At 39.6% G+C, this 23416-nt stretch overlaps 1 protein-coding gene across 10 annotated transcripts in view; it reads left to right on the top strand.

Annotated features, from left to right (window-relative positions):
• AOPEP (aminopeptidase O (putative)) overlaps nt 1–23416 on the top strand; it is a 371493-nt gene that overhangs the window by 236818 nt on the left and 111259 nt on the right. For 7 of the 10 annotated variants that reach the window (XR_009503627.1, XM_059924474.1, XM_059924470.1 and 4 more), the window contains 3 exons: nt 10306–10408; nt 11059–11166; nt 20769–20812. Coding sequence is in view for 9 of the 10 variants with exons in the window: in XM_059924474.1 (XP_059780457.1) it covers nt 10306–10408; nt 11059–11166; nt 20769–20812 (255 nt within the window). In the remaining variant the exon portion in view is untranslated. Of the gene's footprint in view, nt 1–10305; nt 10409–11058; nt 11167–20768; nt 20813–21488; nt 21917–23416 lie in introns of those variants that run through there. The other 3 variants (XM_059924473.1, XM_059924478.1, XM_059924477.1) reach the window with 3 other exon arrangements.

The following is a 23416-nucleotide window of genomic DNA, read 5'->3' as shown; positions in this document are numbered from 1 at the left end:
ATCAGCCATAAGAAGGAACTGAACTACTGATATGTGCTACAAAAATGGATGAATCTTGAAAACACTATGCTATCTGAAAGAAACTAGACGCGAAAGGCAACATGTTGTATGATTCCATTTATCTGAAACATCCAGAATAGGCAAATCTATAGAGAAAAGAAGTAGATTAATGGTTACCAGGGGCTGGGGGAGGAGGAGAAAATGGAAAGTGACTGCTTATAGGGTTTCTTTTGGGGGCGATGAAACTGTTCTGGAATTAGGTACTGGCGATGGTTGTACAACCTTGTGAGTATACTAAAAACCACCGAATTTTACATGTTTCAAAAGGTGAATTTTATGATATGTAAGTTATATCTCAATTGTTTAAAAAAGAGAGGGATTGGTAGAAATCATTGGATGTTTTATAACATCACTGTAGCCTTAGCAGGGTTGACCAGCAATTGTCCAAGGAGAGATGGAAGAAGAAAGTACGGCAGCAGGCAACTGCTGTCCTCAGGGCATTGCATGAGACCTGAGGAGCCATTTCCAGTGCTGGATGGCAGGAAGACTTCTCCATAGTGTCTGTGGTATAACAACCCCTCATAGAGATGATTCCCTTCCAAGAAAGCATCCCTCAAGTACAAGTGTATATGCACCAGTGTGTGTGTTAGTTTTTTCCACCCCCTGTAGTCCTGACTATTGTTCTGTTATCGATGCATGCAGGTCCTTTTTTTTAACTGCTCCAGAATATTCCAGGGTATGAACACTCCATGACTGACTAACCATTTGTTAACCATTGGACATGTTGGTAATTTCTAGTTTTTTGCTTTTACTAACCATACTGTGTTGAAGAGTTAATGTATGAATGTTAAATGTAAGACCTAAATATAGTACACAGTTGCCCACAAGACTGAGAACAGAGCTGCTCTCCCAACTATTCGTCCTGTTTTACATCCTGGTGTGTGTTGGGCTTCAAACTCACGCAAGCCCTGCACCCGCTGCCACCTCTAAGTCCCCAGCACTGTGCCATCCTCCACGGAGGAGGGAAAAGTCCTTCTCCAGCTCCCACAGACCATCTGCTCCTCTTTGAGTCATAAGATGAGACGATCCTTCCCATTATCTCAGCACACAGCACCACACATGCTGTTAGTGTTCAAAACGTGCTTCTAATCTCCCCTTGTAAAAATGAAGTCAGCATTTGTCTCATTTGTCTCTTTCCAAGATAAAGTCATGGAGTTTTTTTTGACACATTACAAAAAAAGTTTTCCATTTTTACCCTTTCTACTTTTGCTTCCTGTAACTTTCAGGTTCTGTATATTCCTGTGTTCTGAATGTGTGGAGCAGACTGACAGCCTGTGCTTCATTATGATCACCTTAGCCCTTTTTAACCCGGCTTATGAGGATACTAGTTCAGGTATATTGCATATGCACCTCTCAAACACAACACTGTAAAAAAGATAATGAGAGCCTTGTGTTGCTTGGATCCTATACTCTTTAGCTAAGTCTATCTCTGAATATATGTGGTTGAATAAAATTCAGTTATGGTTCCTCTAATTCATTTAGGTTTTTTTTTTTTTTTTTTTTAATGAAAATCACCCTTTGTGGATTTAGCAAACCCAAGGCTGCATAGCAAACTTACTGACTCCACTGCAGCAGATGAATGATGTTTTACTTCTAAACGCTGCAGCTTAAATATACTCTGGGCTCTCTTACCTCATACAATCATAGAATATTAGGGTCAGAAAGGGCCTTAAAAGTGATTTTGCCTAGCCTTCCATATCCCTGACAGACAGCCACCTAGCTTCTACTTGAGTATTCCCAGCATCCAGATCTCACTGCTTCAGCAAGCAGCAGCTTCCGCATGGGAACAGCTTATCTTAGAACGGGCTTCCTTGGATCGGGCTGGAAGCTGCCTCCCTATAAAGTCTGCCCTGTCCTCTTAGCCCTTACCTCCAGAGTTGCACAGGATTCGCCTTGTTCTCACACAAACAGTCCACATGTCTGAAGACCATTGTCTTTCCTTTTCTAGTCACTAGGTCACAGGGTTGAGAGAATGGTTCCCATCTTGGGCTTGGTTCCTTGTTGTTCTCTTTGTTGGCAGTGGCCTTCTCCAGATGTGACACCTGAACTGAATATAGCACTCTGTTTGAGGTTACACCTGTGAAGAGTGTAACTATTATTGCTTCCCTTGATCTGGATAATCCAGAAAAGAAAGGACGGACAAGCATTAATAGGATTAGTTGAAAGCACTCACATATACACCATATTTCATTTTTAAACCTAGTATCATACGCCTTCTCAGGGCAGTCTTAGCATTTCAACTCCCATGCATTTTTTTCTCCTTGGTTACATTCATTGAGTGCTTCCGATGCGCCAAACATTATTCTAAGCACTCTATGTACATTTGTCTCATTTAATCCTCAAAATGGCCCTATGAGATAGGTACTAGTACCGTCTTCCTCCGCATTTCATAGATGAGGAAGCAGATGCGTATAGCAATTGACCACCTTTCTACCGCTAGGGAGTGGCAGAGCCAGGATGCGGGCAGAGGCAAGTCTGGCTCCAGAGCCCAGCTCTCCATGATGTCTGCCCCCGTTCCCAGCAGGACTCCCCGTTACACCTCATTGTTCCTATTGATCCCACCTACTATTATGTTTATTGTTTTGGAAGCCACATCAATCACCTCTTGCTACATGTTGAGTTTACAGACAATTTAATATACTAAAACTTTTTCATAGGTAAATACAAACTTTTAAAAGCCTCATTGTCCTTACTAACTATTGTTTTTATTAATTTTGTATCCTCATTCCAGCCTGTGGTTGCTGTTCTTGACTGTAGATGCTGTCAGTCAACCAGCTAGACTTCCAGACTCGACTTATTTGCAAATTTGTTAAGCCAATAAGTCATCATTCCTTGGGCACAGCCCTAAGGACTCCCTCCTGGTTATAGCAAGTAATTAATCAACAGCCTTGGGGTTCTGTTTCTGAACCTTCTATAAAGCCATGAAACAGCCACCATATGCTAACCACCACATCCATTCTGCCAGCTGCCAGAAGTCAGGATGCCTGATACCCACAGTGAATTTCTGGAAGTGGCCCTCAAGATCCCATGCAACCTCCTTGCAGTCCATCATTTTCTAAGTGCTCACAAACTATCTGTTCAATACCTAGTCACAAATTTTGCCTCCCCTCCTCTTATTCCCTCTTCCTTTGCAATCAGAATGACATTTGTCTATCTCCATCAGCCCCCTTCCCATCGTCTCCATGATTTGACACCTCCAGGGGCCTGTGATTGCAGATGGAAGTTTTCCAAGCTGTGGCATGTCCCTCACCTGGTCCTGGAGTCAGAACTCCTTTAAAGGATGAAGGAGCCCTCTCCACCGGTACCAAGGATCAGTTCCCAAGTATGAAACATCAGTTCCCACATAACAGTGCTTGTTCTACCATGTATAGTTTGAAAATTATTCTCCTTGGCAGGAAAGTTGAAGCAAAGTGGGAGTCAAGTAGTTCTATTCGTTCTGTCACCCCTTAACACCTGGTCTTCTTTAGGCTCCAAACATCACTTCAAAAGCCCTTTTTGTTGCCCTGGGCACTCTCCCTTAGCACCGGCTCATTCTGAATTTCTGCCTTCCTGGCAATGATTTTACTGCTTCCCATCTCTTGTAGTGAGCTTTCTCCATCATCCCCCCTTTCCTCTTTTGTGCATGTCCTCTGACAACCCACCTTATCAGAAACCTCCGGGGCACTCCTTGCTCTCTGTTTTCTTCTTCGTCTCCTTTGAAAACATGTGCAAATTACCTCTTGGTGTGTTGAATATGATGGTATACTGCTCAGACTATTGTATTAGTCTGTTCCATGTTTTTTTCTTTTTTGGGGGATTTCATTTCTTAGAAAGGAATTTCTGATTTATGGCCATTCAAAACCTGAGGACTATTTTCGGTTTTTATTAATGCTCATTACTTCCTGCTTTTCTAAGTTTCACCGTTCATTTCCCTGCCCTGCTTAGCAAAATTTGAGGAGTTTTTTGTGTTTTCCGCAGTTCTAACTACAGAGTCTTTTCATGTCACCCTCGTCAGCAGCTGACTTCTCCTTTCACCATCAGGGGACAGAATATACCTTCTTCACTTTCCTGTGGCTCCTTGGAGAGATGTCTCTTTCTGTCTTAAATCATTTTATCAATTGCCTTTTTCAGCACTGGAGTGATATCTTGCTGTGTTTGCTATAGGATACTGGTCCCCGATGGGAAAAACCTTCATGCTGGGTAGCTGTTAAATCCATTGTGAAAAGCACACAGATAATCAAACTTGCCAAACACCAGTAGCTTTGACACGATACAGCTTCATCAGTTAAAGATGTGCACAGCCTTTTGTCCAGTTCTCTTTGGTAGCACTGTCCAAAGGCAAGGCAGTGGCGAGTGTTCATTATACACATTTTATAGATGGAAAAATTGTTGCAAAAACAAATGGAGGACATAAAATTCCTGTACTTTCAATCATTCTGCCTCCATTTTTCACCCAAAATTTTAGTAATCTTTTCACAGAGTGGTATAGACTAGGGGGGGGGGGGGGAGGGGTGTCAGGAATACGCCCATACCTAGCTTTCTAGAATTTTAAGTAACACCTGAAATTTGTTGTTTCTTTTTATTTGTTTTCTGATGATGATGCAACAAGGAGCAGGCTTACAGACCAGCCCCTGAAAGGTTTATACTCAAAATCGGGGGTCTCGCAAAGGGAAGGTGTACGGCCACATTTATGTGCCTAGTCTTTTTTAAAAAAACTTTTTATTTTGGAATAATTTTAGACTCACAAGTAGTTACTGAAATAATAGAGTTCCTGTGTACCCTTCCCCTTGCTTCCCCCAACGATAACATCGTACACACGTAACTATAGGGTGATGTTTTTCTAACGTCTTTGCCTGTCAGAGGAAGGCTTAGCTGGCACTCCCTGACCCCAATCAGTATTCATTATGACGAGATAAGCATCATTTATATTGTGCTTACAAAATGCCAACAGGCACTCTGGCTAAGCACTTTTAGACACTGCAACAGCCTAATGAGGTGCCACGGTCGCTATCATTGTCCCCTTTTTACAGATGAAGACTGGCCTTTATGGGTTGCCTGACTCACTCAAGATTACGTGGCACTTAAGTGGCAGAGTCAAGATTCTTAACCCAGTGTGTTATGCTGCTTCCCCAGGAGATCTCACTTGTGCATTTGGAGCTCAGAGGTCTCCAGGGGTCTCCACAAAGGTAGTATTTAACTTCCTCTGTTACTTCGGGGTGAGTGAGGCCCTGCTCCCGGACCCTCAAACCTTGTGGGGCAGCTGCCACTGATAGAGCAGAGATGTGAGAATGCTGATTAATCCCTTTCTGTCTCATTTCTGGGATGCTTCGTCCCTGGCTCAAGCACTACAGTGGCAAGTTTATAGATGAAGCTATCTCGTGGCTCTCACTTTTACTGCCAAGGAGTACAAGACAGAGAATGCTGGCAGACGGCCCGTCTGGGCTGTGGCAGAGCAGTAGGTGTTCAGACCTAGGCTGACATGCCTGAGCACCTTTCAGGGGCGTTTTCTCAGATCCCACCCTTGGCGATAGTCCTGCAGAATCGGTTCTTTCTTCAGGAGGTTTGATTCCAAATCAAATCATGTGGATCAAATATCACTGCCATCTGACAGCTTTTTAAATGTCCATATTGCTTCTGTGAGTGCAGTGGAAAAGGAAGGAGGTGGGCAGGGAAAGGTCATGCTAATCTCAGTTGTTACATTTGGTGCCAGGTACAACAGAAACCAAGGGCATCTAAGCCCAAACGACCTTGGTAACTTGATCTCTCACATTCCATGTATTCCAGCCAAGGAAATAAACACTGGTGTAAAATGTTGAAGAGATGCTTAACACTTGTACGTTACAAAGTGCTTTTATGTTATCTGAGCCTCATCACACTCTTTACAGGTGAGGAAATTGAGCGTTAAGGGAGAGTAAACATGTTGTCTGAGGTTCTCCACTTAGTTTTTGGCAAAACCGAGTTGGGGGGGCCTGGATCTTGGGGAAGCCCCAGAATGCAGCAAGGACTTTGGTGTTCCATGGACCTGGGTTCTAGCCTCAATTCTGCCACTAACTAGCTTTGTGGTCGTCTCCAGGCCTCACTTTCCTCCACTTTTAAATGGGCATCGTCACAGTACCTGCCCCACAGGTTCTTGTGAAGGTAGAAGGACATGATACATAAGAAGCTTGGCAGAGTACCTGGCACAGGGAGATAACAGGAATGGTAGCTATTAGTATTGGTTCAACTCTCCATCCATTAGGAATGAATCTGGCTTCGACTAATAGAATAGTAAAGCAATGTTGGCTTAAACAAATAGGGGTTACTTTTCTCATACAGTGAGTGTGAAGGCAGGCAGTCTTGGGCTGGCCAGCAGCTGAATGGTACTATCAAAGACTGTTTACCTTCTTTCATTCCATCCGGGTCTCCATAGCATGTTGGTTTGCTGCCTCATGATTGCAAAGTGGCTGCTGTAGCTCCATCCACCATGTTTGGGGGAAAGAGGAATAGTACTAGTCATATTTCCCCTTTTGTAAAGAAAGCAAAAGCTTTCCCAGAACCCCACTCCCAACTGCAGCAGACATCTGTTTTTGTCTCATTGGCCTGGACTATGTCTTCTGACTCTCTGTAACTTCAAGGACACCTGGAAAGTGAGTGTTTACCTTTTCAGACTTAATTGTACAAGTGGCAAGAAAGAAGGGGGATGAGAATGGGAGTAGACTGAGCCAATTGTATTTGCCACAGCTCTTCCTGCCTCTTACAATGTCCTTAAAAAAGTTTTTTATTTAATTGGTCCTCAGGTGTAGAGAGCTTAGTTAACCCTAGTCATGTGTTCATGGCACATGAACAGCAAAGCCCCTTTTCTAGACTGATTCCATTTTATTCTCACAAAATGTGTACTGTTTCATGTGCATCTATTTTTTCTTAACTTTTTAATGGAAATATATATAAACTATAGTGCACAGATATTTCTAGATGGCTCAATAGATTTCTACTATTTATCCTCATGAAAGCACCACTCAGATTAACATAGAGTTAATCCCACCATCCCAGAAACTTTCCTCTTTTTTCCCCACTCTGTTAATACTCTCTCCCAAAGGTAACCATTATTCTGATCTGTATCCTCATAGATCTGTTTTGCGTGTTCTTTGACTTCATTTAACTGGAGTCATACATTTGTATGTAGTCTTTTTGGGTGTGACTTCTTTCATTCACCTGTGAGAGTCATCTATTATTGTAGGTAGTGGTAGTTCATTTGTTTCCTGCTTTCTCTCTGTGCTTTGTCTCCCTGCACAGACTTGGAGTAAGTGGTATTATGAGAACCAGAATAGCACAGAAATGGAAGTCACCCTTTTTCCACTTGTGGAGTATCTTTTCCTCATAAAAACCGCCCCCTTTGATTTCTCACGAAGCTCGCCTGGGCACTGCCCTCTCCCTCACCATGTCTACTTTAAAAGGAATCTCTTGGGGATTTGTACATTTGCCTTGGATGCTGTCAGCGTAAAAGAATTTTCTTGAACACTTGGAGAGGGTGGAAGAGGAGAGTAAGAGAGGGATACTTTCTGGAAGGACATTTTTAGTCAGAGGAAAAAAGCACCAACTAAAGTCATCATCTGAAACTTGAGCCTGGAAACCAGCCTTTGGAGCAGAGATTTAGGTTGGTCTTCTGTGTTCCTCCCCTTCTAACAGTCTCCATTCAGAGCTCAAGGGCAAAAGAAACTCACAGCAGCTCTGTCTCTCTTGGGGCTGGGAAAACTGGTTTGAATTCAGGTTGACACTGAGAAGTCTTCCTCCCCCCAAGGTGTCTGGCAGGCTTTCCTATCAAAACCAGCATGGCTTTCTTTATAAAAACACTCAACTCCAGGACAACCTTGAGAGCAGGAATAAAGCTGATGCTTTTCAATGGAGTCTTAAATCAAGATGAAAGGGACTAACTAGTTATTCCTGCAAGTATGGTCACGTCTGTAAGTCAGGGATCAACTAGAAAAATTCAGACTATGCAGTTAGCTCTAGTGGCTGGTCGTCATCGTCTCTCCTTTAGGTATCTGCTGGTTCTGAGCCTGTGTCTGCTGAGATAATGTACTAGAACATTCAGCAGAGACTTAATCAGGGATTCTTTGCTCGGCAGCTAGAGCACACTGCAAAGGGACTGATTTGGCAAACTGGGTCATCCTCAGGCACTGCCATTCAGGTCCAGCACCCTTCCATGTTTGTCTGCGGGCATATAGGATTAAGGGGATGAACCATTGAAATCTATTGCCTCTAACATCAGATGACCAACCTTGAATTTAGCAATATTTATTGCTAACTTTAGAAAATTTTATTAAGTTTATTGAGTAATTTCTGTATCCCCAGCCCTTGCTAAGGGCTTTGCATGTATTATTTCAGTTATTCCCCAGGTGACCTGGGGAGATAGGTAAGGTTATCCTCATTTTTGCAAGTAAGTAAATTGAGGATTAGAGAATTTAAGTAAACTGCTACTAAGTAACAGGTAGTAAGGAGTAGGATTGAGAGTCAACACTAGGTCTCTCCGATTCCAAATGCTGTGTACTTTGTAACACTAACTACCTTTAAAAAACAACCCCTCGCTATATATACAATGAAATACTACTCAGCCATAAAAAGGAATGAAATAATGCCATTTCCAGCAACATGGATGGATCTAGAGATTGTCATACTAAGTGAAGTAAGTCAGAAAGAAAGACAAATACCATATATCACTTATATGCAGAATCTAAAATATGACACAAGTGAACTTGTCTATGAAACAGAAACAGACTCACAGACATAGAGAACAGACTTGTGGTTGCCAAGGGGGAGGGAGGTGGGGGACAAATGGATTGGGAGTCTGGGATTAGCAGATGCAAACTATTATATATAGGATGGATAAACAACAAGGTCCTACTGTATAGCATTGGGGACTATATTCAATGTACTGTAATAAACCATAGTGGAAAAGAATATGAAAAAGAATGTATATATGTGTATAACTGAATCACTTTCTGTACAGCAGAAATTAACACAACATTGTAAATCAACTATACCTCAATAAAATAAGTTTAAAAACAACAGCAACAAAAAATAAATATATAAATAAAAATGGGGACTTCCCTGGTGGTCCAGTGGTTAAGACTTCATCTTCCAGTGTAGGGGGTACGGGTTCGATCCCTGGTTGGGGAGCTAAGATTCCCACATGCCTAGCAGCCAAAAAACCAAAACATAAAACAGAAGCAAAATTGTAACAAATTCAATAAAGACTTTAAAAATGGTCCACATCAAAAAAATCTTTAAATATATATATATATATATATATATATATATATATATATATATATATATAAATAAAAATAAAAATAACCCCTTTCCTTTCTGATGTGCCAGCCCTTTTGTCAGCCCTTGCCTTCCCCTCACCCCAGCACATGCTCTTCAATGTTTGCCCAATAAGTGACTGGTTTTCGAACAGCTAAAAGCTGTAAATACCTTGTCACTTACTTTGAATTTAGTTAGTTGTTGAATTGTCACTGTAACACAATTATATTTTATTAAGGGAATATTTTAAAATATTTAAAACCATAGAGCATAATGGAAAACACTGATAGATAATAAGGAGACATCATTGGTTTCAATCCTTAATGTCGCCATGAATCAAAACAAGCCGTGAGACCTTGGATACAGACTTAATTTCTATGTGCCTGTTTCCCTCATTTGTGAAATGAGGAGGTTGAAGCATGTGATTACTAATGTCTCTACCTGTTCTAAAAACATGGGCCTCTGTGACTTTTCTTGTTTTGTTTTTGTGGTTCTAAAATGGCTTTAGAGTATGAATATATCTTAAAGGAGCCTTAATTACTAAATGCAAATCAAGAGAAGTAGATAACATTGGGGCTTTCAGAATTTTTTGGAAAAGATGTAAGTTCTTTACTCTTCCAAGTAAAGCTACATTTTCCATTGCATTTCCCAGTCCAACATTCCCACCAAAAGAAAAGTGTATAGTTTCTTAAATAATTCATGTTGGAGCTGAGATTCCTTGAGGGTCTGGCAAGATTTAATCTTGGATAAGATGATGTAGAATACTGCCAGTAGCCAACCTCAGGTTGCCAACCCAGATATAAATCCCTCCCTATTCAGTATATGCATTTATAACATAAACCATTTTAAATTATACCTGGTACTATTGAGTAGAATTAAGACGCTGTTGGGCAAGTCTGAAAATAAGAAATAAGGCGATATTATGGTCTAATTAGTTAAGAATATGCTATACTTAAAGAAAATTTTACTGCATCATTTTAGACCCAATAAAGAGAAAACTGGCCATGTGAGTGACTCAGGATCATCTGTCATCAAACACGGGCTCAATCCGGAGAAGGTCTTCATGCAGGTTCATTATTTAAAGGTAAGCATATCTGAGTGGCAGTAGCCAGTTATTATGGTGCAGCACTTTTTAGATTTTACATATAAACAGTGAAGGTTAGTAACATGGTTGGGGCAAAACAAAAAAATCATCAACATTGTAATGACATTTGACTGAGCAGATTCTGATTGTCCAATAGTTAAAGCATTTCGTACCCAAATAATGAGGCATGAATCAAAGGAAGCTGAACTGTTCCCTTCCCTGTACCTCCCTTCTCCCTGCTTCATGTCAGCTTCGAAGAGCAGAATCTTAAAATTGCTGTCAGGTTCCGCCTAGAAGATAGGAGTGATTTAAAAAAGTATTCTAAGTTGTAAAGGCCTTTCCTGATAGCTGAGGGAGAGAGGAGCTGGGCCCCTCTTCCCTTCTGGTCCATGATGGACATCCAGGCTTCATGTAAGCCAAGGATAAACAAGATGGTGATACCATTAATAGATCAGTTGAAAGCAGAGTAGTTGGTCCTTAAGTACCAGACTCGACCTTACTGGTAAGAATATAAAGGGCTGCCTGGGACAGGTCAGGCCAAACTTTCTAGATGAGCATAAGGTGCTGGTGGGTAGGTTAGAGTTGACTTTGTAAGCATTTTTCTGATGAACACATGATAAGTATCTTTTTTTCTTCTTCCTTTCTTTTAGGGCTATTTCCTTCTCCGGTTCCTTGCCAAAAGACTTGGAGATGACACCTATTTTTCATTTTTAAGAAAGTTTGTGCACACATTTCATGGGCAGCTGATTCTTTCCCAGGTAATTTACAAGTCCTTGTGAGTCCATGATATACAATTGGAGGAGGTGTAGCTTGTGGTGACTAGATGATGTGAATTTTAAAAAGTAGGGAAATTTTAATACAATAGGCAAAATAGGAAGTTAATGAAGTGGACACAGGGAAGTGTTGTTTCCAGGAGGGTGATCTCCACGTAGTTTAGGACAGACTGTAACCCAAAGCTGTCCTGTGCACAGTGATGTGGGTAGTTGCACCTTAAGTGACCTTGAAAACAAAAACGAAACAATCCTGCTCTCCCCTCCACCTGGAATGAGCTTTGCAAGGTTGGCTCCTCATCCTTTGTCTCAGCGTCAGTGCCACAATCTCAGAGTCACTCCAGCTGAGCAGATATGCATTCACCCAGCTCTTCTCTAACCTTTGCCTTTTTCATTGCCTTCATTGCCATCACCATTCTTCACGATTATATTTTCCTTTACAGGTCCATTGTTTCTTTTCTCTCTCCTCCATTCTGTGTATAAGCTCAACAAGGCCACACCAGTACTAAGTACTAGTACTTTATTTCACCAGTACTTAGTATATGATTCACACACAGTACATACACCATATATATTTGATAAACAAATAGATTAAAGACAAGATACACTGAAATATTCAGACAGTCTGGCCACAAAACTGTCGGAGAGAGACTCTGTCAGTTTATACGGGTGTCAGGCCGAGCTGCACATAGCAAGAAAGTTAACAAAGAGGGAGAGGCTCTGAAAACAGTGCTCGTGGCTGATAGAGAATAAAGGATGCAGTCCCAGCACAGATTGGACTGATGTGTATTTTTGATTTTTGACAGTTGTGCTCATATACAGTTTTGAAGTCAAACTGTGCACAATGTTAGATGTAAAGGATGTACATGTATAATCTGAACATATGTGCAAGGAATAGCATGAGTGTAACAAAACTAGATACCCATTCCGTGTCTCTACCCTCTTCTTATTCTTTGCTTGAGGGGAGGGGGGCGGTATTCCTAAACATGTATTTGGAAAGGCAGCTTGAAAACTGGCTCAGGAGTCTTATATGATCAGTTGACTGAATAGCCCAAACCACTTCTCACCAAGATACTGCTGCACTGAAGGAGCGTTGGGTTTACTGTGACTTCTGAGGCTCTGATATCCGCTTCCCATGGAACACTTCGTGCTCCCTCCACCAAATTGTTCAATTTTACTTTTGTTAAACTCTTCTGAATTATAGCTTTATTGTTTTTTCATAACAGCTTTATTGACATATAATTCACACACCATAAATTTCACCCTTTTAAAGTGTACAAGTCAGTGGTTTTTAGTGTATTCACAAAGTTGTGCAACCATGACTGCTCTCTAATTCCAGAACATTTTCATCACCCCCAAAAGAAGCCCCACACCCATTAGCAGTCACTGCTCCATTTCCACCTCCCACCAGCTGTAGGCAACCACTAACCTACTTTCTATGGATTTGCCTATTCTGGACATTCCGTATAAATGGAGTCATATAATATGCGGCCTTTTGTGACTGGCTTCTTTCATTTAGCATAATGTCTTCAAGGTTCATGTTGTAGCAGGTATCAGTACCTCATTTCTCTTTTTTAATTTTACTTTTTAACCTTTTAAATTGTGATGAAATATACATAAGAAAATTTACCATTTTAACCATATTTAAGTGTATAGTTAGTGCATTATCAATACATTGACATTGCTGTGCAACTGTCACCACCATGCATCTCCAGAACATTTTAATCTTCCCCAAATGAAACTTGTATCCATTAAACAATAACTCCACATTCTTTCCTCCCCTCAGTCCCTGGCAACCACCATTCTATTTTCTGTCTCTGAGTTTGACTACTCTAGGTACCTCACGCAAATGGAATAATACAATATTTGTCCTTTTGTATCTGGCTTGTTTCACTTAGCAAAATGTCTTCAAGGTTCATCCATGTTATAGCATGTATCAGAATTTCCTTCCTTTTTATTTTTATTTATTTATTTATTTATTTTGGCCGCGCCACACAGCTTGCGGGATCTTAGTTCCCCGACCAGGGATTGAACCCTCAGCAGTGAAAGTGCAGAGTCCTAACCACTGGACCATCAGGGAATTCCCTTCCTTCCTTCCTATCAATATTTCATTGTATGCATATACCACATTTGGTTTATCGATTCATCCATTAATGAACACTTGGGTTATTTACACCTCTTGGCCCTTGTGAATAATGTTGCTATGAACATTAGTGTACAAATATCTGTTTGAGTCCCTGCTTTCAATTCTTTTGAATATATACCTAGAAGTGGAATTGCTAGATTATGTGGTATTCAATTTTTTGAGCAACTGCCATATTGTTTTCCACAAGGGCTGCACCATTTTACATTCTCACCAGCAATGCACAAGGGTTCCAATTTCTCCACATCCTCACCAACACTTGTTGTTTTGGTTTTTTTGATAATAGCCATCATAGTGAGTGTGAGTGGTATCTCATTGTGGTTTTAATTTGCATTTTTCTGGTAACTATGCTGAGGAGTTTTTCATGGACTTATTGGACATTTGTATATATTTTTTGGAGAAACGTTTATTGAGATCCTTTGCTGATTTTTTATTTGGGTTGTCTTTTATTGAGTTGTAAGAGTACTTTATATATTCTAGATTCAAGTCCCTTATCAGATAAATGATTTGCAAATATCTTCTTGCCTAATTAAAAGTTACGCCTATGTTTTGTTCTAAGGGCTTTGTATTTTAGCTCTTATATTTAGGTCTCTTATCCATTTTGAGTTAATTTTTGTATACAGTGTGAGGTAGATGGTTCAGCTTCATTCTTTGGCATGTGAATATCCAGTCGTCCTTCTGCCAGTCCCATAGCAAGTTTGGAAATTATTGCTTTTTCGACTGACACATACTCATTATAAAAAAAAAGTAATAAGCGGTACAGAAAAGTACAAAGAAGAATGTAAAATATCATTCAAAATCTCACCATCCATAATTACCTATAATTAATATTAGGTGAACATCATTCTAGAAATTGCACTCCATTTCTTTCTCTCTTTCTATATATTATATATGATATGTATACACGTATCTATGTGTATATGGGCATATAGTACATATGTATGTGTGTTTGTGTATGATTGTACACACATGTATAGATACAAAGACATATTTAGAAATAATTTTCTAAAAATATGATTATATTATATGTGCTTTTTAATGAAATGTTTTAAATTTCATTTTACTTGGATTTAACACATGAAAAAGAAACTAAAGTGAATATAAAAGACTTTCTTGAACTTCAGAGAAATATAAGAGAGATCATTTCCTAAAAGATTCTTCAATTACAGAAAATCTTTAAGAGATTGAAATTGCTAGTTTTTTTCTCTTTAGATATATATCTTATTTTTAGAAAGCATCAGTTTTTTCTCTTATGTAAAAGATGAGGAAACCAGTAGTTATGTACTTCAACTACTTTTCCCCCAATTCTAGATTGTTCTTAATTAATATTTTTACATAGTTAAGAGATTTATATCATTTATAGTGTGTGTTGTTACTACAATATAATTTTCACATTGCATAGCCCTAGCTCTGTATGTAAAGGATTTCAGTATTCACTAACAGTCATTTTACCACGCTTCTATATTCATGAATGTTTTATTTTGATTCAACTCCTCTTTGGCTAAATTTTGTTAGCAAATTGATGTTCAAGTTGCTTGAGGATGTTTGCCTGTTGCCTTTGTATTTGAATTACAAACTGTCTGGGTATAATATTCTTGGGTCATGCTTTCATTTCCTCAGAACTTTGTGGCTATTGCTCAACTGCCTTCTGGCATTAAATACTGCTGTTGAAACTTTCAAAGTCAGTCTATTTTTTTCTCTTTATACCACTCAGATGACAGAAGAATTCTTTACCATTGATGTTTAGTAATTTAATCAAAAGTGGCTTGGTGACCATGAGTCTGCATCAGTTTTTTTCCTGGAAAACACTGTGCATTTTTAGACTCAGAATCTATTCTTCCTTCTTTCAGTAAAATTGTCTTAATTGTATCTTTGAACACATTCATTTTTTTTTTCCCTTGCAGGATTCTGAATTTCAAGGTTACTGGTTATCTGTATGTTATGTCATCTTTGTCCACCGTACTTGTTTTCTAGTCGCTTTTGTCTTTTTGTTCTTTATAGTATATGTTTATCTCAAGCAATATTGTTTTTTATTATTAATGTTATTATTATAAAATTATTATTGATTTTTTTCTTTAATAGCTATTCTTTTCCTTGATGTTTCTGTTTTATTAATGCTTGTGTAGTGATTATTTTGGTCCCTAATTTATTCCCTTTGCTTTGAAATCTCTTCCTCTCGTTTAGTTGTTTTGTCGTCTTGTCTGAGCTTTCATTTTACTGAATTTATGCTCTTATTATTTTCTTTTAATTTATATTTTAGTGTAAAGCATTCGTGGAGAATTTTCTTCTGTGCCTTGGATTATGTTTTCTTCAAGACTGGATTCTTTGTCTTTTATGCTATGCTTCTTGTTTCTGTCTCTCTCTTTTTGTGGGTTTATGTTGTATTAGTTTGCATAGTTGCCATACTTTTCTTCTGGCTCATTCTCAGCATGAGTTGCACTGTCCTGACCTTCTGTTTATTCTCATATGTATTGGAACATTATCCTTGATTTCTTTTGCAACTTGTCTTGGGAATGTTTTTCTTCCCCTCTGAGCTACGGTTTGAAGTTTGGATATTATGCATGGAGAAGGTGGAGGGGAAGAGCTCCTCTGGAGCTGTATACAGCCTTTGTTGTAAGAATTTGGCTCCACTGACTCTTGCAATTTTGTTAAAGGTCCCCAGCCGAGATTCTCTTCACCTAACTTGAGTGCCACTTTTTTCCATTGCAGGTACTCTCTCAATTCATATTGTTCTTCCAATTCAGCCTGGAGCCCTAGAACCTATACAGTTCATGAGAGTGTCATCCTCAGTTGTTTATTTCCCAGGTTTTGCTCATCTCACTTGAGCAAACATTTTTCAGTCCCTTCACAGTCAAAAAGAGAGGAAAAATAAAGATATTCCTGTTTCTTTCCAAATGTGTGGGTATTTGTGAGAATTTGTGGGGTTTGGGCAATTCACCAGTACCACTCCTGCTAAGCATGAGGGAGGGGGTGGTACAGAGGGAGGGATGGAGGCTGTGTTGGAATCTTACGTTTCTTCTTTAGTTGTCTCTTTGAAGTTTATGCCACAAGCTGTATTCTTTCCTTGTTTGGATGCTGCTGATGAAGTTTTTGCTAACTTTTTTTAATGGATTGTGTTTTTGTTTATATTGCTAGTTAGTTATTGATGAGGAAGACCATGATTCAGTTTCTTTACTCAGAAGTTCCTCAGTTTCTTCTTTTTCCAGTTTACTTTTGAATCCTTTCCTTTCCGAATACCTCATCTGCCCAGTATTTCAGAATTATCATCTTTCTACCTCCCAACTAAAATTGCTCTCTTGAGCTTAACAATGACTTATTCCTGACCATTTCATTCCTTTTCAGTTCTTATGCTGCCAACACTGTCCTTATTTCAACATTTTGATTATTTGTTTTGCCTCTCCTACCTCCCCCTTCCCTATGACCATAGTAATTACTCATAAAACGTCTGACAGAAATCCCTAATCCTGTGTAATTATCAAGCCAGTGTCAGTTTATCCAGTAGAATCTACATGCGCCTGCTTTTTGTTGAATACTTTCACCAGGACTAAAAAATAATTACCAAATTAGTCATGTGCCGAAATCGGTGTAGTTTTTTTTTAATTGTAATGCTTAATTTAGTGTTGTTAGGTGATAATCAAAAGAAGCTGTCTGGGACTGACCTGATTAGTATATAGATTATTAGGAGAATAAGAAATGAAAAAAAAATTCCCAAGGCATGTGTTTTTCAACTAGAGTGTGGGCTTGTAACAACTGTCAGGGATCCAGATAAAATTTCACCCCGACCCACTGTCAAAACAGCAGGTTTGTTGTTGTTGCTGTTGCTTTTGTCTTTGGCTTTAATTTTTTTCAGGCATACTCTAGTGGTAAGAAACTGGGACCCCTAGTATTTGTTGCTAGCTGACTTTTTGTCAGTGATCCTAGATCAAGTCAGTGTCTTAGATCCTGTCAGTGATCCTAGAATCAGCCTTGAAAGAAAACCCTCCTTGTCCAATTGATATCTGTAAGTTGTTTTTATAAAAGTGCCAACATGCTGAAGGGAAGAGTGAAGACAGATGAAAACTGAAAAGAGGTGGTAAGGGAAGGAATAATCATAAGAGACATCTTTCTTTTTATAACATTCTGTTGTGGAGAATGGGGAAAGGCTTCTATGATGGATCCACCCCAGGAGTATATGCCAATTTATGACTAGAACCAGGAAAACTAGCATTTTGTGGTTAAGATTATGTCTATGAAAGGAATACAAAGGGCCAGTTGAGTTGATTCCACTGATGATACAAAGACTGCCTGGATGAGACCAAGTGTCTTCTTGGATTGGATGGAGCATAGCACAGAGAAGAATGTCTAGCACTGTAGACAAACATTCCCATAGCCTGTGGAAATACAGGCATCGTGTCTTAGAGATGCTTGAGGTATTGGTTTTTTGTGACCCAGGGTGATCCCTTAGACCCATCATCCTCAGCATTGGTTGGCAGCCTTCAGCTAGCTGCTGTGTGGCCTGCAGGTCTCAGCTCTGAGACAGGAAGAGGCAGATGGCCACCTGCTAAGAAGCGGGACAGTTATCTTTCTTAAAAAATGAAGCAGGGTTTCTTGGGGACTTCCTGCAGTTTTCTTGTATTCACACAAAATCTGAAACATTGCACTCTGCAGTTTTGTAAAGAAAGATCCAATTGTAATTGGAAAATGCAAAAGGGCAGAATTAAGGTTAACTCTGGATTTCCTGCTTCTCATGCAATTAAATTCTCCCCCTTGTCATTGAGTTAATGTAATTTTCCCCCCACATAATTGGGCATAAATTACTGGACAAATGTGGGATAAGTTGTTACGGACTATAAGGAGGTAATGAAGTAAAATTATAAGAAATCATAATTACAGTACTTGGATTTTTAAGAAGCAAGAATTCTGTCATTAAGCCAATGAAATATCTGCAAAGTAATCTAATGATAGATTATGAAAAATTAATTTCTAATTCAACTTTTTTTTTACAAAATAATTATTAAAATAATAAAAATAATGACTCTAAGAACCTCAGTCAAAAATACTTCTTTGCATTCTAAATATTGCTTTTGTTTCCTTTGGTATTTTTTCTCAATATACCCACTGCAGGTGCATTATTCTATTTGGGGTTGTCCCCTTCCATTTTGACTGATACATGTTTTTTTTTTTTTTAATTGAAGTATGGTTTATTTACAATGTTGTATTAGTTTCTGGTGTGTACTGCAAAGTGATTCAGATATTCTTTTTCAGATTCTTTTCCATCATAAATTACTACAAGATATTGAATATAGTTCCCTGTGCCATATAGTAGGACCTTGTTGTTTATCTATTTTATATATAGTAGTGTGTAATATAGTAGTGTGTATCTGCTGATCCCAAACTCCTAATTTATCACTCCCCCCCTTCCCCTTTGGTAACCATAAGTTTGTTTTCTGTGTCTGTGAGTCTGTTTCTGTTTTGTAAATAAGTTCATTTGTATTATTTTTTTAGATTCCACATATAAGTGATATCATATAATATTTGTCTCTGTATGACTTACTTCACTTAGTATGATAATCTCTAGGTATATCCATGTTGCTGCAAATGGCATTATTTTATTCTTTTTTATGGCTGAGTAATACTTTATCCATCTGTTGATGGTCACTTAGGTCGCTTCCATATCTTGGCTATTGTAAATAGTGCTGCTCTGAACATTGGGGTGCATGGACTGATACATGTTTTTAATATTAGTTTTGTTGTATTTGTATTGTTTATTTTGGGTGAAGCAGCAATAGGCAAGTAGAGTCTTAGAAGAAGAACAGAGGTTGCAAGAAATAAATCTTTCACTACTGCTCTTAATAGGAAGATTTTTGCCTCTGGAAGAAATGGACCTAGCCACCCATAAACACGTAGGAAGTGATGGCTGGCTTCACCAGTGTAGTGATGGCTGTGCTTAATGCCATGATAGTAAAAGAACACCCTTGTCATACAAATTGTTTGCAGATTTCTATTCCTGTGTAATTCCATCTGTTTGTAATACGACGGTCTGCACTGCTGCTGGCACCTCACGCTCTGAGTTAAATGGATCTCATCAGAGCCCTGTGCTGACCCTGGATCTGCAGACTTGGTTGGGGTGGGCGTTTCAGTCTGGAGGGATGCTCATTCAGCAGTGTCATATTTGGTCATCTGGGCTTACACATGTGCCCTCTTTAAAGGACCAGTTTGAAGGGTTGTTTTCAATTTATTGAAAGAAAACCTTCATGTATAGGTCTTATTTATTGCGCAATATCAAGCCTCTAGAAAGTTAAACATTGTTCTTGTTTGTTTCGTGTTCTGTACTTATCCAAAATGTATCTTATCAAACCTTCAGATGAGGGAGGGTTGACACTAGACTTACCCATTTAGCAAATAAAAATGTACAACCCCCATAACAGATAAAGAACAAATAACTTTTTATTGTAAATATGCCCCCAACTTAACTGAGCATCCTATATTTTATCTGTCAAACCTAGTTGAGACCAAATCAAGATTCCAGTGTTAGGTGGGGTAAAAAGATTGGTCACAACACACAAGATGCAAATTAAATATAAATGTGATTTTGAACATTCGTGTGTGAATATTTTTTAGGTCTTCTGGTATTGTGGTTATGTTTTAAAAGATGCCTTATCTTTTAGAGATATTTACTGCAACATTGATTGGTGAAATTATGTAATGTTTGCGATTAACTTCTAAATAATACAGGAGGTAGGTAAGTGGATGGGGCAGATTGGCTGTGGGATAATGGGTACGTGAAGGTAATTACGCTTTTTTGCTACTTTTGAATGCGTTTGAAATTCTCCATAGTAAAGGATAAAATGGGTTTGTGTGTAAGTCATGCCTTTAGGTTAAAAAAAAAATCTATTCTTGAAACATCTTAAATGTCAAACAATTGAGGACTTGCACAGTGGCGCCAGAAGAGGCTGCAGATGGAGGCAAGGGCCCGTGAACTATTTCTGGAATTGTGACATCTTTTTTCCTCCACTGGGATATTAATTGTCTTGATTTTCGTCTTTATTGTCCATAGAGCAATGCAAAAAAGCTGTTAGTTACTAGCCTCCCAGAGCTGAGATTATTCAGTGTGTAATAGGATCTCCAGGGAAAGCTCACAAAGAGTAGAGCATGGTTAAGTAGAGAGGGATAGTGCTTTATGCTCTGGCCAGCCTTTTGAAAATAGTTAAACATGAAATGAAATCAACTGTTGGGTTAGGACAAAATAACAAACGTTCCTTTTTTCAATTTGTTTGTGGTTGTAACTGATTGGATTGAAGCCCTGGTAAATTAATAAATTGAGTATATAGCCTAATAATTCAGTATCGGCCTACCTTCCCTAGCAGGTGAGCTGTCAGCAGCTGGGAACTCTCAGTCTCTGGCATGACTCTGAGCAGGGTTATTTACTGATGGACATCTTTAATGATTTGCTTTTTTCTTATTCCAGGATTTCCTTCAAATGCTGTTGGAGAGCATCCCAGAAGAAAGAAGGTGAGGACCGATTTAGGAATTAAGGGCCCCGTTTTATTTATTTATTTATTTATTTATTTATTTATTTATTTATTTATTTATTTATTTATTTTAACATCTTTATTGGAGCCCAGTTTTATTTTTAATGTTAAAAATGACTCTGCCATTGTTTGGCAAGTTGCAACCTAGAAAGTTTAATCTTCCTCTCTCAATAGAGGAGGGACCTCCGCAGACAGCAGGGGTCCTGGGATGATCAACTAGGTCTAGAAATATTGGGAGTATGGGTTCTGGGAGCCAGCACGCGCAGCGAGGGAGCCCCAGCGTCAGGAGCCCTGAAAATGGTAGAGGAGGCGAGCCAAGGACACTCTGTGGCCTCAGCTGCTGTGGAAAAGAATGGAGGGCAGTAAAGTTCTAACAGTTAGGGTGGCTTGTTTTGGAATGTCTGAAATGTTTCAGATTTACCATCCTTCTTTTTTTTAAGTAAACATATGGGTTTTCTTCATGTAAAAATCACATCAGATGTGGCCATTATTCCTAAGGTCAAGAACAACAGTTTACCTGTGAGACTTTTTCTTTTCTTTTGTACCTGCCCTGAAATAACTTTTCATGTCCTCTAATAGAATGGAGCAGTTTCCTTAGGAACTAATACAGAGAAAGGAAAAAGAAAATGAATAGAAATTGTATATTACCTCCTTAGGCTGTTACCAAAGTCTGTTTCTGAACGACGACTCTGCATTCTTTCAGAAGAACTTCTCAGGACACAAATACAGCAATTTTTGTGGAAGCAACAAAGTGCATTTTTAGTTTTGGAGGTCTTCTTTCTTTTCATCCTCTTCCTAATAAGGTTATGGAGTTCATTTGGATGGCCCCAAGCCCTCTGGCTCTGGGGGACCTGGATTTTATCATTGCGAATATTTTTTGTGGACCCACAAAGAGACTTTTGTTGTGATTGTGGAAGTTCAGAGCAGCATCTCCGTTGAATGGTGGCCACCGACCACCAACCTTCACCCTTGAGAGTATGCCTCGCCCAGTTAGGATCACTTTTTGGCTAGCAGGCTTAAGCTTCTTTTTAAAATTCTCCTGAAGAGTTAAGGAGATTTCATTGCTACGATGAATGTATTTCAGCAAGTATACTAGAATATATTTTGAAACTAAAACATCTTCTTTCCTGCCAACTAATCTCAGAATCTAATCCAGCTATTAAAGCAGACTGTTCACCCTTTTGCCTGTGCAGCATGTTGTACCAATTTTATCCAGGTCTCCAAAGGCCCCACACCTACCCCTGGAGCTTCCAACCTTTGGCTCCATTGCAAACTGATCCTCAGGCACATCTGTTAAGCACGTGAGCTGTTCTGAACAGGACAAAGTTTTTCACTTTAGACCAGCCAGTTAGGGTCCTGGGGCTGGCACGTCTGTGTCATACTGCGTTTCCATTGTTCCCTTGCTTCGATTAATTTTAGCATTCTCTACTGAGCACCTCCCTTACCAGACTTTAGGCTGGACACTAGGTAACAGAAAGGAATCAATTCTATGCCTAGCCCTCAGGGATTTCCTGGTCAACTGCTGAAGACAAAGATGTACATGAAACATGTCATGACTCAGGGTAGGAGGTTCTCCAGTGAGCTTCAGAGTCCTGGGTGCACGGAGATAGAGTTCAGCAGTCCTAGCCTCGAGCCTTCAGGCCAGAGGTACTACTGAAGGTTTTAGGTAGGGAAGTGCCGTCAGCAGGTTGGAAAGATACTCAGGGGAGGCAGCATGGAAGATAGATGGGGGTGGGGAGAACTAGATGTCAGGAGACCAATTAGAGACCGATACAGCAGTTCACTCAAGAGATCCAGAGCTGGAGCCGTGGGTGGGATGGTGGCAACGGGCTCTGAGAGTATGAACAGATCTCAGGAATATTCCGGAGGTGCCACAGTTAAGACTTGGTTGATTGGTTGTGAAAGCTGAAAAGAGGAGTCCAGCATGACCTGACCTTTCTCTCTTGGCCACTTGGTTACATGCTGAGTGTAGAAGCCCTGGCAATCCAGCTGGTAGTCGTTTGGTCTCAGGAATCAGTATGGGGCAGAGGGAAGGAAGGGCGAGTATTTGAAGGTGGAAGAGCGGAGATGAGGAGTCATGTTTTAGACATCTTCAGTGTGAGGTTTCGGTTTAAATGCTGATGAGAACAAGGAAAGAAAAAGCTAGAAGTGCTTAGAAGGAGATTCAAACAAATCCTGGGTGCCCGTCTGCCCTGGTACAACAGCACCCTAAGGAGAACCTCATCCAACATGCCTTGCCCACCTGATATTACAGCGGTATCAACAGCTGCCGGTTCTCTCTTTGCTCATCAGTTATTGTTGTTTGTGTGTGCACATTCACGTGTTTGTTTTAATTCAGTACTTTTCCTCCCCCACGAAGCTAGGGAGTACTCGTTTGTAACTGTTACCTCAGCAGTTTTCATTATCTACCCAAGCACAAATGACTTGCTCTGATCAAGAAAAGAAGTAACCATGTGCAAAGCTTTGGGGCGTACACTATTTGTATCCCCACATAGGGAGGGAACTTAAAAACGTAAATTACTAAAATTTAAAAACCCATACAGAATGTAAGTTGCATTCCAGAACAAGAGCATTTTCTGTTTCA

This window comes from Balaenoptera ricei, chromosome 6 (assembly GCF_028023285.1).
Source record: "Balaenoptera ricei isolate mBalRic1 chromosome 6, mBalRic1.hap2, whole genome shotgun sequence".
Lineage (NCBI taxonomy): Eukaryota > Metazoa > Chordata > Mammalia > Artiodactyla > Balaenopteridae > Balaenoptera > Balaenoptera ricei.
The sequence above is the reverse complement of the archived record's forward strand: the minus strand, read 5'-3'. Positions and strand labels throughout refer to the sequence as shown.